General features: G+C 40.4%; 1 protein-coding gene across 7 annotated transcripts in view; it reads left to right on the top strand.

The window, feature by feature from the left end:
• Nucleotides 1-19,539, top strand: part of TMEM131L (transmembrane 131 like) — an 84,620-nt gene that overhangs the window by 45,226 nt on the left and 19,855 nt on the right. For all 7 annotated transcript variants that reach the window (XM_070757833.1, XM_070757835.1, XM_070757836.1 and 4 more), the window contains 13 exons: nucleotides 807-903; nucleotides 1,286-1,439; nucleotides 2,274-2,444; nucleotides 6,129-6,198; nucleotides 6,942-7,059; nucleotides 8,424-8,559; nucleotides 8,862-8,971; nucleotides 10,876-10,948; nucleotides 12,191-12,321; nucleotides 14,134-14,276; nucleotides 15,386-15,572; nucleotides 18,282-18,467; nucleotides 19,134-19,280. In XM_070757833.1, coding sequence (XP_070613934.1) covers nucleotides 807-903; nucleotides 1,286-1,439; nucleotides 2,274-2,444; nucleotides 6,129-6,198; nucleotides 6,942-7,059; nucleotides 8,424-8,559; nucleotides 8,862-8,971; nucleotides 10,876-10,948; nucleotides 12,191-12,321; nucleotides 14,134-14,276; nucleotides 15,386-15,572; nucleotides 18,282-18,467; nucleotides 19,134-19,280 — 1,723 coding nt within the window. The remainder of the gene's footprint in view (nucleotides 1-806; nucleotides 904-1,285; nucleotides 1,440-2,273; nucleotides 2,445-6,128; nucleotides 6,199-6,941; nucleotides 7,060-8,423; nucleotides 8,560-8,861; nucleotides 8,972-10,875; nucleotides 10,949-12,190; nucleotides 12,322-14,133; nucleotides 14,277-15,385; nucleotides 15,573-18,281; nucleotides 18,468-19,133; nucleotides 19,281-19,539) is intronic.

The following is a 19,539-nucleotide window of genomic DNA, read 5'->3' on the forward strand; positions in this document are numbered from 1 at the left end:
CTCTCATCTCTTTCTTTCCTTCTCTCTCTTTCTCTATCTCTCCCCCTCTTGCTGGCGGGCGGCGGGCGGGCGGGCGAGCGGGGGCATCAGCGAGGAAGACCCAGGGAAGGTTCCTTCGGCCGCCCAGCAGCTGATCTGCTCGGCAGCGCAGCGAGGAGCCGAATCGGGGTTTCCCCTTTGTGTGGGCGGCGGGGAAACCCCGATCTTTGTCTGCTCGCTGCTGCTGCGCTGCCGAGCAGATCAGCTGCTGGGCGGCCGCAGCAGCAGCGAGCAGACAAAGATCGGGGTTTCCCCGCCGCCCACGCAAAGGGGAAACCCCGATCTTCGTCTGCTCGCTGCTGCTGCGCTGCCAAGCAGATCAGCTGCTGGGCGGCCGAAGGAACCTTCCCTGGGTCTTCCCCGCCGCCCACGCAAACTCCACCATCTGCGCATGCGCGGCCATGAAAAAAGGGCGCGCATGTGCAGATGGTGTTTTTACTTCCGCAACCCTACATCGCGAAAAATCGATTATCGCGAGGGGTCTTGGAACGGAACCCTCGCGATAATCGAGGGATCACTGTATACTATGTCTTCCGCATTTCACTTGTCCAATAACTTAGTCATTTTATCAAAGAATGCAATAACATTTGTTTGACATTACCTGTTTTTGACAAATCCACATTGGCTTTTGGTTATAACTTTGCTTGCTTCTAGGTGTTCGCAGATCTGTTGCTTGATTATCTTTTCCAGGATCTCCCCAAGTATTGATGTCAGGCTGGTTGTTCTGTAGTTTCCTGGATCCATTTTTCCCCCTTTCTTTGACATAGGTACATTATGTGGTCATGAAAGCAACCAGGAAAGAGTTAATCCACTGGATAGAACAACTTTGCTAAAGCCGTGTCTTTTGCATCCAGTGATAGAAGGGTGAGTTTTTAATGCAAATTTGTAATAGCATACTACAAAATCCTCAAAAATCGAGGAATGCATATTCTATAAATTAGAATTAATCCAGATTTCATAATTCATTTGACGTGATTTAAAAACAATTTCCCGAGGGATGCATTTATTTTAATGACATTTGGAACGGATAGGATTAGCTATAAGATGATGATGATGATGATAATGATAATAGGAGGAGGAGGAGATACATAGGAAGGAAAGGAGGAGGCAGTATCCACATTAATTTTCTTTTTTATTGTATTTTGAAAAAAAATATACATTGTATTGTTTTGATATGAAGAGATTTATACAATAAATTAAAATTATTGACAGTCTTCACATCTAATTGTGCATTTTATCTCTGTAGGTATTTTGGCATTAATCCATTTGCAGTGGTATTTCACATAGAACCACATCATAATATTTCAGCATTTTGGTCTGTATGGTTTACAAATAATTTCGATTTTAGCATTATGCTAAATGACGTGTATGTGTCAAGGCAAACTAAGGATATTCTAAAGGTAATTTATTTATTTATTTTTACTTCTGGTCTCATAGTGCACTTTTCCTCAAATGATCATCTATACAAAAGTGCTTTCATTCAGCTTAGTCGAATCTCTTTTTCTTTCTGTAATTTGCTTGTGTATATATCTATACTTTTATTCATTCATTCATTCTATGTAAAATATTGATACCTTATCTGTGACTGGTATAACATATGAACATATATATGAAACAAGTATTTATCGCTGTATCATAAAATATAAATTTCAAATTCAGTTTAGTGCATTCCATCAACATTAATGCACAGTGCAAATACATCACATTGAACCAATGTGAAGTTCTACTGTGATTTGGGTATTGGGTATTAATGAGTACAAGGCCTCTCAAAAGGTCTTCTAAGTAAACTAGAGTGATCCAGTTGGGGGCCTTCCCAATTTATTTTAGCATTTGGTAGCTGTGAAGTAAGCTGTTTAACTTTCTTATTCTAAACAGTTTCTAAAATGCTACTAAAGCATCAGTGCACATTTTAGAAATTATACTACTTTGTGACTGAATTTGTGGGGCTCCGGTGAAATTGTAAGAATATTGAATGTTCAATTCATAATCAATTTCACTTTGGGACAATATATTTGAAGAATGATGGATAATCTTCATAGTCTTGGCTTTATGAAGTACCTAGATATTGAAGGAAATGGTCTTGCTGTAGAGAGAAGTAGCAGGACAAACATAATCCTTGTTTGCTGTTTTATTTTCATATATACGAGGATTAGAATCAAAAGACATAAAACCCAAGTAGCATTTGTAGTTTGTTTGTTTTTTACCATCAACTAATCTGAAGTCTTTGCCATTAGGTTCTGAACTTCACAGGAGCCCTGATTCTACCTCCTGGCTGTTGGAATGTGTTTTCCTTGAAGTATCACACACAGGAATCTGTAACAAGTTTATTTTCCAGTATTTTTGTGACTACAAATGTTGGAGTAATATTTGAGATTCCGTTACAAATTTATTCTGCTTTGTCTCAGGTACTATATTGCTCTAAATTTATGAATACAGAATGCACTGAATAATAATATTATTACTTGCAATGTGTGGTCTATGAAATTATTCTCCATAACATATAAAGACAGGAAAACTATTAATGAACTAATAAATAGGTTCCAAACGATACTTTCATATACAAATAAGATTTTTCTGGTCATTTATTAATGTTTTGGATTTTAACTAAAATTGTTTCATTTTTTTCATTTATTGCCATCTGTAGGCATAATGTTTGAGTGGGGGGGGGGAGTCATATAAATTGAATTTAAAAGATTAAATAAATAGCTAATTGAAGCAGTGTTTCCTGAATCTGAATTAAGTAAGATCCAGGATTTTCTGGACCACTATGTGTGACAGAAATTGAAAGCTTTAAGCCACAGGAGTGTGCAATCTATGTTCCTTTCTAAAATTAAAAATAAAACCACTATACATACTCTTTAAATTTACGTTACCGTATTTTCCGGCGTATAAGACGACTGGGCGTATAAGACGACCCCCTAACTTTTCCAGTTAAAATATAGAATTTGAGATATACTCGCCGTATAAGACTACCCCTCTTCTGACTGTCAAAAACTGAGTCTAGGTCTATGATGTACTTGCATTGAGAAAAAAATCATTTCTGAACATGATAACACAATATTTTAATTACTAATGATGAAGATCTTATTGTTAAAATTATGAATGAATTATTTAGAGAGAGAGAGCCAAGTGGGAGCACTCTTCTGTCTATCTCTCCATATGTCTCTGTCTATCTGTCTTGTCTGCCTCTCATATTTCTCCTCACCACAATTAAGTTTATTATTATAACTCATCATAATTTGTCAACACAAAAAGGTGAACCTGGCTATTATTCTTTCTCCTACCATCTATTCTGCAGGTATCTTTCAGTCTAACATGCAGCATGCTGACACCTATGTGAGAATCTATTATGGAATGAGAATCTGTATGTGATTTCATGATATGGCAATCCAAACAGCCCATCCATTTTTTCCTCTTTCCGCACTTTCTGTCTTTATCCTCTTGCAATGTCACTTAAACAGATTTTAACTTGTCGGGTTTAATTAGTGACCCTGCCAATTTTCAGTACTGTGCAGTGTGCTATGATACAGAGCAGGGTGAATAATATGACCTCAGCTTTTAAAGTTATTTTAAAATGTTGCCTAAGAAATATGGAAAGATGATTCTTTTTGGAGGAAAAGTACATTTTCAATGGTTAAACATAAGAACAAATACAAACAGGCAGAAATAAATGCATCCAGTTTAACATTCAATTTTGCAACCACTAATAATGTTGGTCAAGTAGGTACAAAAATACCTGGGGAAATGATCAAAGTCTGGGAAATGGGTCCCTTGTCAGTTAAAAGGAGTGCTGATTTACCACCTGCTAGAGCAGTGATTTTCAACCTTTTTTGAGCCGCGGCACATTTTTTACATTTACAAAATCCTGGGGCACACCACCAACCAAAATTACACAAATCTAATAAATACATACATACATACATACATACACACACACACACACACACACACACACACATAAATAACCCCCTCATATATACAATCCCATGTAACATCCCCTTATAAATACAGTCAATCATCAATCATCCCTCCTCAAATTTATACCACTGTCTCATTTCTGGGTTCTTCTCCTGTCTTTCCCCCTTTTTTCTCTCATGTTTCTCATTTCTCTCTCTTCCTCCCTTTTTCCCTCATTCCTTCTCCCTCTCACTTCTCTTTTTCCATCCCTGTCTCTCTCCCCCCCTTACGTGTGTGTGTGTGTGTGTGTGTGTGTGTATATATACACACTCGAATCATTTCCAAAACCAGTTGAGGGCTGGGTTTTTTTTCTCTTTTATTCTTTTCAAACACAGGTGTGGGCTGGGGGGGGTGTTTCTTATTATTTGGGTGCTTTTTACCATATGCTTCAAGAATCACCTCTCTCCCTCTCTCTTGTTCTCTCTTATTTTCTTTCTGAGGCTCCTCCCACAACGGTGGCTACAGCGGCGCTGGCGATCCGGCCGCTAGCCGCTCCGAGCGCTGTGGGAACGCCCACCCCTCTCACAGTCCGGTCCCGAGCTGACAGTAAAGGGGCTGCTTCCCATCCTCCTTCTCAGAAGGTTTCCTTCTGAGCAAGCTGGCAGGAGGATGGGAAGAAGCCCCCACACCGCTCGGAGCGGCTAGCGGTCGCATCGCCAGTGCCGTTGCAGCCACCGCTAATGTAAAGGGGCTGCTTCCCGGCGGCAGGAACTGCGGGGAGTAGCCGGCGTAACGAGCCCTTGCCGCAGCTATCCGCCGCTTCTTTCTTCTCCGCGTCGCCTCCGCTACTCCCGCCGCCGCCCTTGCTCTCCCCGCCGGGCAAGAGGCAAAGGCGGCGGCGGGAGTAGCGGAGGCAAGGCGGAGAAGAAAGAAGCGGCGGATAGCTGCGGCAAGGGCTCGTTACGCCGGCTACCCCCCGCAGTTCCTGCCGCCGGGAGTGGCGCTCCACCCCAGCAAAGCCGGCGGCGGGAGCGGCGGCGTCCAGCCCTCTAGCCGGCGCCTCGCCAGCTATCCACCAGATTCGAGTGCCGCCGCCTCAGGCGGCAGCGACAGCAGCAACAGCAGCGCTTCGATGAAGCCGGCGAGGGAGCTCCGGAATCGGTTGGCGCTCGCCCGACGCCTTGTTTTTTTATTTCCCCCTTTGGTTTCTCTTCACAGGCGGGAGTTCGGGAGGCAAGGGAGCGCTCGAGGAGACAGCGTCTTGCGGCATCGCCTCCCGTTGGGTTTACGACGAAGGGACGCTCAGCAACTTCTTTTTCCTTTCGGCGCCATAGCCACCCGCAGTCCCCGGAGCCGGCGGGTTGAGGCAAAGGGCTGCGTTTCCCTTCCCTCCCTCCCTCCTGCCCCCGTCCTGAATGGAAGCCCCGCTCGGCCAAGCAGCCCGGGATCTCCGCCGCTTGCAAACCGGGCGGGCGGAGCGGACCCGCGCTCACTTTCGGCTCCGGGGACTGCGGATGGCTATGGCGCCGAAAGGAAAAAGAAGTTGCTGAGCGATGCCGCAAGACGCTATCTCCTCGAGCGCTCCCTTGCCTCCCAAACTCCCGCCTGTGAAGAGAAACCAAAGGGGGAAATAAAAAAACAAGGCGTCGGGCGAGCGCCAACCGATTCCGGAGCTCCCTCGTCGGCTTCATCAATGCGCTGCTGTTGCTGCTGTCGCTGCCGCCTGAGGTGGCGGCACTCGAATCTGGCGTGGTGGAAAATCTTTGCCTGCCTCCAGATTTTCCACCACGCCAGATTCGAGTGCCGCCGCCTCAGGCGGCAGCAACAGCAGCAACAGCAGCGCTTTTTCCTTTCGGCGCCATAGCCACCCACAGTCCCCGGAGCCGAAAGTGAGCACGGGTCCGCTCCCCCCCCTCAATCCCGCTCCCGGCCTCCTCCCGCCCGCGGCTGTGGAATGGGCGCAGTATCCGGCCTATAAGACGACCCCCCACTTTGGAAAAGATTTTCAGGGGTTAAAAAGTCGTCTTATACGCCGGAAAATACGGTATTTAAATTTGTGTTCTATTTGTATTTTAAAAATTCCTAAAACACAAAACATAAGAATGAATCATAGTACAAGCTGGATTACATTTAGAAACTTATTTTGGCAAGATAATTTTGCTTAACCTTTTTTTTTTTCAATTATCTTTCAGCAAGGAGAGACTCATTTTGAGGCCATAGCACATCATGATATTTACTGTTCCTTAAGAATGTCAGACAAAGGTAAATGTGGGGAAAACTTTTTTTAATCTGTTATCAAGTAAAATACCATAACTAGCATTAATTTCTTTGCAACACTATTTATTCTGTATAATTTTAGCAATATTCTGTCCTTGCTGCTTAACATACCAAGGTGACTCAACAAAAGAAAGCACACATAACCCTTCCCTGATACAAGCTGATGCAGGAGATGACCCTGTAGCCTAGAGGCTAAGGCCACTGCCTTACAATGCAGAGCCCCAGGTTCAAATCCAAGTAGGGGTGTGGCTACCTGATGATCTACCTGATCTATAGTAGTCTCCCTTCCTCTTCATTATCAGCAAATATATCTATATCTATATATTCATTCTTTTATATTCTTTTATTTTGTGTGTGTGTGTGTGTGTGTCACATGTTTTTGCTGAATTTAAAATTAAGGGAGACTAGGATAGATCTATTTCGGCCTTGTTCTGGCCTCATCAGCTAGCCATTCCCTCTCACTGGGATTTGAATTTGAAGTCTTTGCCTTGTAAGGCAGAGAATTAATCTCTAGGCTACAGGATGTGATCCCTTCAGCTTTGTACCAGCGTGATCCGACAGAAACACACACACTTACAAGTCTCATGTATTAGGTAATATTGGTTCTTTGATTTTTTTAAAAAAAGTATAGATTCTTTCGTACTTTCCTAAAATGAGATGATGATCAAAGAAGTATTAATTAAAATAAACATTGTATGAAGTGCAGCTGTGTGTTATTTTCATTTTAGCAAACCTCCTTTGGGAAAGAAGTCTCTCTCTTGACAGCTCGACATGGAATGTAGATTCTGATCTTGCATATGAACTCCATGAAAAATGGCAAAAAATTAAGCAGAATGAAATTTGCAGGTTTGCATAATAAATACATATGTATATTCCTTCAGCAATTTTCTCTGCAGCCAGAGTTGTTGTTTATAATTAATTTTTTTGTATGTAGCAAAAATAGGAATAACTCAAATTAGGATGAAGAAAAAGTTGCTCGAACTCATTTATGGGTAAAATGCCACCTATCAAGTGGAACTTAGCTTTTTTCTGACTTAAGTAGGACATAGACTTGAGGGGAAGGGCCTGTCTGGAAACAGGTTCTCATTGGCAATTTTTGAAATCTCTCGTTCCATTGTCATCTTGTTTGTTCGGCCACTATCAAAATTAGTCTTCAGTTTCTTTTTAAAAATTTATTTATTTATTTATTTATTTATTTATTAGATTTGTATGCCGCCCCTTTCCGTAGACTCGGGGCGGCTCACAACATAATAAAACAATTCATAACAAATCTAATAATTTACAATTTAAAATTTAAAGTAGTTAAGAAAACCCCATTATTAAGCAGACATACCTACAAACATACCATACATAAATTATATAGGCCCGGGGGAGATATCTCAATTCCCCCATGCCTGACGACAAAGGTGGGTTTTGAGGAGTTTACGAAAGGCAAGGAGGGTAGGGGCAGTTCTAATCTCTGGGGGGAGCTGGTTCCAGAGAGTCGGGGCCGCCACAGAGAAGGCTCTTCCCCTGGGGCCCGCCAACCAACATTGTTTAGTTGACGGGACCCGGAGAAGGCCCACTCTGTGGGACCTAATCGGTCGCTGGGATTTGTGCAGCAGAAGGCGGTCTCGGAGATATTCTGGTCCGATACCATGAAATATTATAAGCAGTGGAATAAAACCACTGGCAAGGGTCCAGGCTACTTGAGGCACCATCTCATTCCACTGGGACTGGCTCATCCGTATTGAAAAAGGTGTCATGTCTGCCTGATTATTCTGGCTCATGGGGTCCAAGAGAAGGACCTTCTCTGTCATTGCACCTGCCCTCTAAACATCTGGCCCCTTGGTGTAAGGTTGGCTCCAACTCTTCTGAGCCTTCATAAGAGTCAACCTAGCTCTGCCATCCAGTTTGGGACCCGGGTAGGGGCATCACATCAACCATGGACGGGGTTGATCAATTAACACCACCCACCTCCCTCATCTGTAATTGGATCATAGCATTTGCTTGTATTAATTTATGTATATGTTTAGTGCATGTATATTTGTTATCTAGGATTGCAAGCTGTACAGAGTTACCCTGTGGGCAGCCATAAATTTTATAAATAAATATTTTTTTTTAAAATGAGAGTTAATTTCACAAATATTTCCAACCAAAAGTATATAGTTGATATTTATATAAAACTATTACATTTATTGTCCATTGTTTTACATGTATTATCTCAACAGAAGAAATCTTGGGGAAATTATTCAAGCTTCTTATCAAAAAAATCCTGAAGAATCATCTGCATTATCTTTTCCCCATTTGGTGTCAGAGGCTGGTCTCACCCTGAACTTTAGTGCAGCTGCGCCAATGAATAGCATGGTGAGATTATATTATGATTTTGAAAAAAAAATTCTGATGGGTGGGTATTGCATCAATTATAAAGAATTTTGACATCAACAGTTGTGTTGGAAAATTGTAGGACCAGGTTGAAGTCAGTAATTTAGCTTAGCACATTGCACATCCATTATAATTAGTGGAAAGATATATTTTTTTACATTTATAATCATATAATTATGTATAATTGTAAATATTTAGGGTAAAACAACATAATTTTTAACATTCCAAAATATTCCTCAAAAGTATATATTGATAATTTGAATTTTTGTGTTTTAATTGTTTAGGTAAAATATTTTACACTAAGAAACCCTTCATATTTCCCAGTTACATTGCAACTCCTGCCTTTATCTTTCTATCCTGATCCTCAAGCTCCATTGAGTCTACTGAGCAAATGGTAATTTACATTTGAATATGATTTTTATTGTATTATCCCTCATTTAATTAGTCCTCTATTACTTTTATACCACTTGAGGTCACTCTGGAATAGAACAGACTATAAATAAATAAACTGTAATCTTATTAAGTTTTATTTTCAAAAAGTTATGTGTGAAAGCAATAGAGAAAGCGGAAGAGGCAATATTCATGCTTTTCATGGCCCTGGTCCATAGGGCCGCCCTGGAAACAGTGAAGGCCTGAGTTGCCTCTGCCAGTGAAAACAGCTCCGTTTATTCTGGCAGAGGGTTGTAGTCGGCTGTTGCAACTGAAAACTCAGAGAGGGGTGGCATATAAATCCAAGTAATAAAATAATAAAAATAAAAATGGAGCTCGGGAGCTCATTTTCACGGACAGAGTGCTCAGCTTTCCACGGGCACTCCAGAAACGAGTGACATTGAGCTGGCCACACCCATCCCTGTGGTCAAACACAACCCTGATGCAGCCCTCAATGAAATCGAATTTAACACCCTTGCTTTAGGTCTTCTGTTCTCTTAATGATCTCCCAATTCATATCTGCTTTTCCTTCCATGGAAAAGAGCATGCAAGGAACGTACAGAGGTTGAGAATAAATGATAGCAGACATAGAAACATAGAAACATAGAAGACTGACGGCAGAAAAAGACCTCATGGTCCATCTAGTCTGCCCTTATACTATTTCCTGTATTTTATCTTAGGATGGATATATGTTTATCCCAGGCATGTTTAAATTCAGTTACTGTGGATTTACCAACCACGTCTGCTGGAAGTTTGTTCCAAGGATCTACTACTCTTTCAGTAAAATAATATTTTCTCATGTTGCTTTTGATCTTTCCCCCAACTAACTTCAGATTGTGTCCCCTTGTTCTTGTGTTCACTTTCCTATTAAAAACACTTCCCTCCTGGACCTTAATTAACCCTTTAACATATTTAAATGTTTCGATCATGTCCCCCCTTTCCCTTCTGTCCTTCAGACTATACAGATTGACATGATCCTGTACTTTCATTCATTCGTTCATTCATTCATTTGTTCATTCTTCCTTTATTACTGTACAAGGCAGCAAACATAAACAACACACTTCCTTATCCACAACAACAACCCTTTGAGTTGGGCTGAGAGAGAGTGAGTGACCCAAGGTCATCCAGCTGGTTTTTATGACTCCAGCAAGACTTGAATTCATATTCTCTCCTGCTTTCTAGTCTAGTGCAGGGCTGTCAAACCTGTGTCATCACGGCATTGTCCTGTGACGTATTGTGACTCCCCCACCTTTGCTAAAGAGTGCATGGGTATGGCTAGCCTGTGATGCATCCAGCCCAGGGGCTGCGAGTTTGACACCTCTGGCCTAGTGCCTTCACTACTAGACCAAACTGGTTCTCATGATTTGCAGCCAAAGGCTGGAAATGTTAGCATGGTAGAGAAACAGAATGACCCAAGTGGCATTGCAGGGATGCTATTGTCTCTTTTGGGCAGGCCTCAGGATGACATGACCCTGCTTTTTTCAACTGGACAAAAGTAGCAATCTCCTGTGGCTATTGTGTAGGAAAATTTATCTAATTCTCTCAAAATTCTTAATGATGGCCAATGTTGTGAGCCACTCCGAGTCTCCGGAGAGGGGCGGCATACAAATAAATAAATAAATAAATATTATGTCTTCAGACAATAAAATGTATAATATGCCTTTGAACTTTATAATATCCTCTCTTACAGTATAATAATAGCAATATTTCAAAACAGCTGATTAAGAGTCTGTGGGTAGTAAATCACATATATTTAATACTTTTCTTTCAAAACAAAGTATTTGAATTAAACAGAAACTTAACTTTTTACTTATTTTGTGACGCATTTTGTATTTGGGGGTATAATTATTTTAATGAATTTTGATGCAGGTTTGGTACAAACATACAATATATTAATTATACAACCACTGAATTCAGATTGACGGAAGAGTATACTTACCGGGTAAGTTATGTTTATATTGAAGCGATGTAATACATACAAAAATAGGGAATTTAAAAACAGATCTGCATTAAATACATTCTCTAGCAACTTACTCATTTCAGAATGTTTTGTTTATATATACAAAAGGCACTCAACTATTCAGAGTTATTATTTGCTATGAAATATAGAAATTAACTTTTAAGTGATGTACAATATTTATTTATTCAGTTTTTTAAAAGGATAGGTCACAGAAAGATAAACCCTATTATTAGAGAGTATATATTAAAAGGGCAAAGTTTACTTAGAATACAGACTTCAATCAGTCCGGATTAAAAATTGGAAGAAAAACTGGCTCTGCCACTGAATGATTGACACAAGTAACTAATGACACAAGTCAAGAAAAAGAAGTTTGGTAGAAAATTGCTTTCACTGCAAAATGAAGAAAGAAAACCTTGAAGAAAGATTCACTTCCTAGTTGTAGTCTTTATTTATTAGGGTTACCATATCTTAGTTGCTGGGATACAGAAAATTAGTTATTTGATCCCCTCTGATGGGTGTACAGATTTTTCTGTCTAAAGTATGATAGTCCTATTATATGTAGAAGTGGAAGTCATTTTGTCTTGGGCAACAAGACATTTTCCAAGGATTCAAGAGTGATATGCAGTATCTCTAAAGAAAAAGAAAAGAGTATATAGAAAGATTGCATAATTTTTATTCGACTATATTGCCCATGTAGCATGGATTCTGTGATAAGGTTCAAAATTAGTTAATTTTATTACAGATGTAACTATCGTGCTTAATTTGTTCATTGGTTTCACCAACTTTAGTCGGTATCCAATGTATTAATTTGGTGCACATGTTCTGTGGTCCTGATATTTCAGTTTTTAAGGGTGTTGTCCTGTCTGTTGCCTAAGCTTTTATTTATGCAGGAAGTAATACTGTAGGGTAAAAAGAAGATCCCTTAATATAATTCAAAATTTATTTATGTATTGTATCAAATTATATAGTTTTCTATTTTATAATTATGAGTCTGAGTTACAAACTGTCCCTTGATTTGTTGATTTGTCTTCATCTCAATAACATTTACTTCTTAGAATTATTTTCTTACAACCAGAAAAAGGGCATCAGAATATTTTGTTGGTCTTACTATACTTATCATGTGTAATCTTATTAATTTAACTTATTAAAGATACTCTTTACAAATCAACGCTGAGTGATTCCAAAAAATACAAATATAAATAATATATTTTACTTGAACCACAGGAAGGCCACGATTATCACAGGTCTAGTTCTGAGATGCTTCATTTGAAATTGAACCCTCTCGAAATGAAAAGAGTTGGTGTTGTCTTTACACCCCTTGACTACAGGAAAGTAACATCCCTTATATTAGTCAGGTAAGTCAACTTTTTAATAATTGTGAAGCTAAAAAGAATGACTTTTAAAACTTTTAAAGAAAGATTTTTAAAAACATTTCACATGTGAAATGATATGAGGTGATGTAAAGCAGTGATCGTCAACCTTTCCATCTTCAGGGACTAGCAGTGGCGGTGGAGGGGGGGTGATTTTGAATACACTTGCCTGCAACTTGTGTGGCCCAGTTTCCAGTGGGCGGCAGATTGGGTTGGGGATATGGATCCGGCATTGGGGACTCCACTTATTTATTTATTTATTTATTTATTCAATTTTTTATGCCGCCCTTCTCCTTAGACTCAGGGCGGCTTACAACATGTTAGCAATAGCACTTTTTAACCAAGCCAGCCTATTGCCCCCACAATCCGGGTCCTCATTTTACCCACCTCGGAAGAATGGAAGGCTGAGTCAACCTTGAGCCGGTGATGAGATTTGAACCGCTGACCTTCAGATCTACAAGTCAGCTTCAGTGGCCTGCAGTACAGTACTCTACCTGCTGCGCCACCCATCACTTGTAAACTCTATAGCAGTGATGGCTAGCTTTTACGTTGCTGAGTGCCAACCGTGCGCGTATGCGTGCGCACCCATAATACAATGTGTGTGTGACCCCCTTGTGCCTCCTGTGCATGTGCAGCCAACTACCCCATGTGTGCATGCAGCCAACTACCCCATGTGTGCTACCCCATGTGTGCATACCCCTATGCATACCCTCATGCATGCACATGTCTCCCCCCTGTGAGTGCACCCCCCATGCATGCACATGCACCTTCCACATGTGCCCTGCCCCCCGCGCATGTGCGGCAGAGCCCCGAAAACCAGCTGGCTGGCAGGCAGTGTGCACATACACAATGGAGCCAAGCTAGGGCAGTGGCTCCCATGCCCGCAACGAGGGCTCTGCGTGCCACAGGTTCACATCACGGCACTATAGTTTATAGAGTTCATATGTATAATATATATGTTGAATACTTTTATGTTATTTATCTCCAGTAGACAGTTTCATGCACAGAAATATAATCCTCCGAACTTTCCATTATTGAAAACATATTTTTTCCATCATGAAAGCCAGTGTTAATTTAAGGTGTTCCTATCCAAGAGGTCTAACAGGATAAGTTAATTCATTAGGATAAGTTACTTCATTACTAATACATTTGGAAAAGGAATTATCACTCTGTTTCCAGTTTTTTGCTTTGAGATATACTGCACATTTTGTATGCTGTTGGGTGATTTGTGATGGTGCTCATAGTTCCCTCTAAGCTGAGCAGTGAGCAATCGCTCACTTAAAAATCATCATCAACTCAGAGTTTTCCAAACCTGCCCAGAAGCCGAGAGGGAAAGAGTGAGAGGGAAGGAGAGAGAGAGGAAGGGAGGAAGAGAGAGAAACAGAGAAAAAAAGAGATGAAGGAAAAGAGAAAGAAAAAGAATGGGAGTAAGGAAGAGAGAAAGAAAATCAAAATCTAGTTTGAAACTAGCTCAACTATTTAAGTGGCATTTTGATATTGATAGAGTTGCCCTATTATGAGCTCACTGTTATAGACACACAGTACAGTATTTTATTTTGAAATTCTCTGAGGCAAAACAGGGTGGGTTTTTTATTTGTTTGTTTGTTTGTTTGTTTGTTTGTTTGTTCATTTATTTATTTAATATTTCTGTGCCGCCCAGTCTCGAAGGGACTGCCGCTCAGACACTATACTTTTCCGCCCACCCCTCCAAAAAAAATTAGAGGGAACACTGATGGTGCTAATTTTTTTATTTATTTTTTGTTAAATTTAATTTAACTTTGCCTCGATTTATTATAGGAATAATTTGACAATTCTGGATATCATTCATGTTGAAGGTATTGGAGCAAGAGAATTATTGAAAGTAGGGGGAAGGTTACCTGGGGCTGGCGGATCTCTTCGATTTAAGGTGCCAGAATCAACCCTTATGGATTGCAGAAGGCGTGAGTACAAAATGTGTCTGTTGGTAAGGGATTGAATCGGATTAATTTCCAGTGTATAGATATCCATGGTTAAAAGAAAGGCGTAGAGATTAGGTTCATAACGTGCATGTATGTTTATTCACATATCTCTGATTCCTGATGTGGCTATTTATGATCATAAACATGTGCCACAAATGCATGGATGATATATAACATAGTACTGATATTTTTTACATTAATATAGGGAAAATGTTAAAGGGGTATTGCATATCACTGTTATTCCCACCTGTCTTCCCTTGCATGAACGGGTCCAAAGACGGGCTACAAGAATGATGGAAGGTCTTAAGCATAAAACGTATCAGGAAAGACTTAATGAACTCAATCTGTATAGTCTGGAGGACAGAAGGAAAAGGGGGGGACATGATCGGAACATTTAAATATGTTAAAGGGTTAAATAAGGTCCAGGAGGGAAGTGTTTTTAATAGGAAAGTGAACACAAGAACAAGGGGACACAATCTGAAGTTAGTTGGGGGAAAGATCAAAAGCAACATGAGAAAATATTATTTTACTGAAAGAGTAGTAGATCCTTGGAACAAACTTCCAGCAGACGTGGTTGGTAAATCCACAATAACTGAATTTAAACATGCCTGGGATAAACATATATCCATTGTAAGATAAAATATACAGGAAATAGTATAAGGGCAGACTAGATGGACCATGAGGTCTTTTTCTGCCGTCAGTCTTCTATGTTTCTATGTTTCTATATAAATCAGTGGTTCTCAACCTTTCTAACGACACATTAATACAGTTCCTTGTGTTGTGGTGACACCCAACCATAAGTTTAGCACCAATTCTCCCAATAGAGCTTCAAGATGATTGGCAGGAAGGTCAGAGGGACACCCCCACTGTAAACGCCTGATTGGTCGGATTGTAAAAATATGTTCAAAGGCGTTCCTTAGGCGACCCCTGTAAAACAGCCATTCAACCCCCAAAGGGGTCCCGACCCCCAAATTGAGAACCAATGATATAAATGAATGTATCATAGCAGCATTATTGAAAGATTTGTTAACATTATAGAACATTGAGATAGACTGCTATAAAAATAACAATATATAATGTTTTGTTTTCAGAACTGAAAGATGGCAAGCATATTCTGTCTATCACAAAGAACTTTAAAGTCGAAAACATTGGTCATCTTCCTATTACTATAATGTCTATGAAAATTAATGGGTACAGTTGTCAAGGATATGGGTTCGAAGTACTTGACTGCAGGGAGTTCTCTTTGGCACCAAATTCTTCACGTGACATTAGCATTGTGTAAGCATTTGTGATTTTATTCATAAACGTATTGTTTCTTACAATTGTCTTTAATTATCGATAATGAGCAGAACATGCACTCCGCAAAACATTTTCCTAAAAATTACTATAATTCCCAAATTCTTTCTAATAAGAATTTTAACAAAATTTTATTTCAGTAACGTATTCTGTAACTTGCAACATTGTTTTAAATGTTTAGATCTTTTAACAAGACATAGTTTGCTTTGCTGGCTGCTTAAATCATTATTTATGGTTTGGGGTTTTTTGGTCATAGTTACCTGTACAGTGATCCCCCGATTATCGCGAGGGTTCCGTTCCAAGACCCCTCGCAATAATCGATTTTTCGGGATGTAGTGGTGCGGAAGTAAAAACACCATCTGCGCATGCGTGCCCCTTTTTCCATGGCCGCACATGCGCAGATGGTGGAGTTTGCGTGTGGGCGGCGGGGAAGACCCATCTTCGGCTCCTCGCTGCTGCCGCGCTGTGGAGCAGATCAGCTGTTGGGCGGCCGAAGGAACCTTCCCTGGGTCTTCCCGCCGCCCAGGCAACGGGGAAACCCCATCTTTGGCTCCTCGCTGCTGCCGCGCTGCGGAGCAGATCAGCTGTTGGGCGGCCGAAGGAACCTTCCCTGGGTCTTCCCGCCGCCCAGGCAAAGGGGAAACCCCAAGATCGCTTGCCGCTTGCCCGTTCGCCCGCCCGCCCGGCTGCTCGCTTGCCGCTCGAGAGCAAGAGGGGGAGAGATAGAGAAAGAGAGAGAAGGAAAGAAAGAGATGAGAGAGGGAGGAAGAGAGTGTGAGAGAGGAAGAAGCAAGATAGAGAAAGAGAGAGAGAAAGAAAGATGAGAAAGGAAGGGAGTGACGTCATCGGGTGGAAAAATCGCGATATAGCGTTTCGCAAAGCTCGAGATCGCGAAACTCGGGGGCTCACTGTAATAATAATAATAAAAATAAAAAATAAATAAAATAAATATTTAAAATAAATAAATAAAAAGAAAAGTTCCATAGACTAGTTCTAGCCTTCTTTATTCAATCTTCTAGCAAAAGCATTTCTTGTTAAGGTATTCTTTCCTGAACTGCTTTGCATTTCACAGTTACTAATATTAGATAAGAGACAGGTTGAAAGAGACTGCAACAAATATATTAGAATAAGATTATGTGTTCAAAACATTTTCTTAATATGTGTTGGAATGATTGCATCTTTTCACTATTCATCTTTTTGCTAAAAATGGAAAATATTTCTGGTAGAATGCTGTTACTCAGGCATTTACCACTTTCTTATTTTCTTTGGTACATGTCTATGTTGGTAATGCTTTGGTATCCCTCCTGACTAGAGCAATTAATGAGGCCATCATGTGATTATACAGTTATATAGAGCAGTGATTTTCAACCTTTTTTGAGCCGTGACACATTTTTTACATTTACAAAATCCTGGGGCACACCACCAACCAAAAGGACACAAAACGACACTCTAAGACACTCTCCTCTCTTTTTCTATCCCTGTCTCCTCCCCCTCTTGTGTGTGTGTGTGTGTTTATACATACTTTTGAACCATTTCCAAAAACAGGTGAGGGCTGGGGGGGTTTCTCTCTTCTTTTTTGGGTGCTTTTTATCATATGCTTTAAATCAAGAGTCACTTCTCTCTCTCTTTTGTTTCTCTCTCTTTCCTCTCATTCTCTGTCTCAATCATTTTTTTATTTCTCTTTTTTCCTCCCCCTTTTGCTCATTTCTCTCTCTCTCCCCTTCCTCTCCTTTTCTCTCTCTCTCTCTTGCTTTCTTTCTCTCTCTTTCTCTCTCTCTTACTTTCTCTCTCTTTCTCTCTCTCTCTTTCTCTCTCTTTCTCTCTCACTCTTTCTTTCTCTCACTTTCCCTCTCTTTCTCTTTCTCTCTCTTGCTTTCTTTCTCTCTTTCTCTCACTCTTTCTCTCTCTCTCTTTCTCTCTCTCTTTCTTTCTCTCTCTCTCTCAGCAAAAAGTTGTGAGACCAGAACCTGAGCTTCCTTTTTCGTGGCACACCTGACCATGTTTCGCGGCACACTGGTTGAAAAACACTGATATAGAGGATGTCTCTGCCTCAGCCGAACAGTTTGTTCATAGTCTTAAGTCTCTCTCTCCCTCTCTCTCTCCCCCTCCCTCTCTCCCTGTGTGTGTGTGTGTGAGAGAGAGAGAAATAGAGAGAGAGAAGGAGTGCCTTCATAAAACTATGAAACACAACAGAAAACTTGATCTTCACCATCTTCTTGCTCTTACCTCTGGCAAGATATACCCAGCCTGGTCCTCCACAAGGCAGCGGCTGGCCACACGAGACCTTCTTTCCCAGTTCCCACAAGGAAACTGCCATGTATGACCTCGGCAAGAAAGCCTTGCATACCTCTTCAGCAGTGGGAGCAAGAAGATAGTGAAGGTCAGTTGAGTGGTGGAGCAACCCAGTAGAAGAGTCAGGCTTCAGGGATGGAAAAAATAGGCAGGTGAAGGGAGTTCTGCCTAAAAGTTATAAGTGCAGGTGGTCTGCCAAGCACCTAAATTTTGAACACCTGACCACTGTATCTTAGAGGACTATCGGTATCAGTCATTCAGTGTTACCATGACTTTGAATGGTCACTGAACAATTGGAATTGGAGGACTATCTCTAATGATCTTGTTCCTAGCAAAAGCAACTATGAAAGAATTCTAGCTTCAGTGTCTTGGTTTCTTTTTTTTTTCTCCCTTGTGCAGTTTTACTCCAGATTTTACATCATCTTGGGTTATTCGTGAGCTGACCCTGGTTACTGCTGCTGGCATCGAGTTTCATTTTACGCTCAACGTGACTCTTCCTCACCATCTTTTACCCATATGTGCAGATGTGGTACCAGGACCCAGTTGGGAAGAGTCATTCTGGAGGCTCACGGTACTCTTTGTAAGGTAATGAATCTCAGGATGCTTTCAAAGGGGTCCTAGGGTAAAATAAACTCTGTAATCATACAGGAATGATTGTTAAATTATTTTAACAGATGTGGGTTTGTTTAATTAACTGCCATTAATCTTTTCCTCTAATTGATTTTTAAATTTCATTATAAAAGAGGATAAATATTGATGAATACAAAACTCTTACAATTACCCATATAGATAGTTGGTCTCAACAAAACTGCTTGCCATCTATCAGTCATTGAAGAACATACATTGAAGGACATTATCAGGAAGAGGATAATCTCAGCTGTAAAACAGAAACTAAAATATTTGAAGGTGCTGCTAGTCTGACAGCCCACATTAAGGGGGAGAAAAACCCTACATCCCACATATTGTCCCTTAGTGGCTTTTGCATTATAAAATTGCTCAGTAAATTCTGAGCTCACTCAGGATCACGGATGACTTTAAAATAGTGTTGCTAGAACACATGCCATGCAGTTTTACATATTGAACCCTTCGCCACACAAAGTTTAGGGTATAGTAACTTGTATAATAGAAGTCATCCTTTGATTATAACTTCTTGGTGCCTTCAAATGTATTTTATTAAATTTAGATTAAATGGACTTTAATTTTTGTACATTTTGCATTACTGTTTCTATATGTGTGTGTTTGCGCTTGCAGTTTGTCCTTATTCGGTGTGATCTTGATAGCTTTCCAGCAAGCACAGTACATTCTAACGGAATTCATGAAGTCAAGACAGCGGTCAAATCATAATTCTACACTGCAAAACAACAATTCCGTGGATATCATCAGTTCTGAAACTTACAAGTAATGCATTTAACCTTCCTATATATAAAATTCATGGAAATCTTATTTTAAAATTATAGATTGTGGTATAGATTGGTATTTCTAAGATTTTAGTTGGGATGACTGCCGTTTTATACTAAGAAGACAAGTTACTGTTTTAAAAAGTTTGAATATACATAATATAGATTTCCATACTTGCGTATCAGAGTATATTTGCTATTTTGCAGAATCTCTCCAGTGGAAGAGGAACAAAAATCTAGGCAAGATGGAGGTTGTTCTG

The sequence above is a fragment of the Erythrolamprus reginae genome, chromosome 7 (genome assembly GCF_031021105.1).
Source record: "Erythrolamprus reginae isolate rEryReg1 chromosome 7, rEryReg1.hap1, whole genome shotgun sequence".
Taxonomy (NCBI): domain Eukaryota; kingdom Metazoa; phylum Chordata; class Lepidosauria; order Squamata; family Dipsadidae; genus Erythrolamprus; species Erythrolamprus reginae.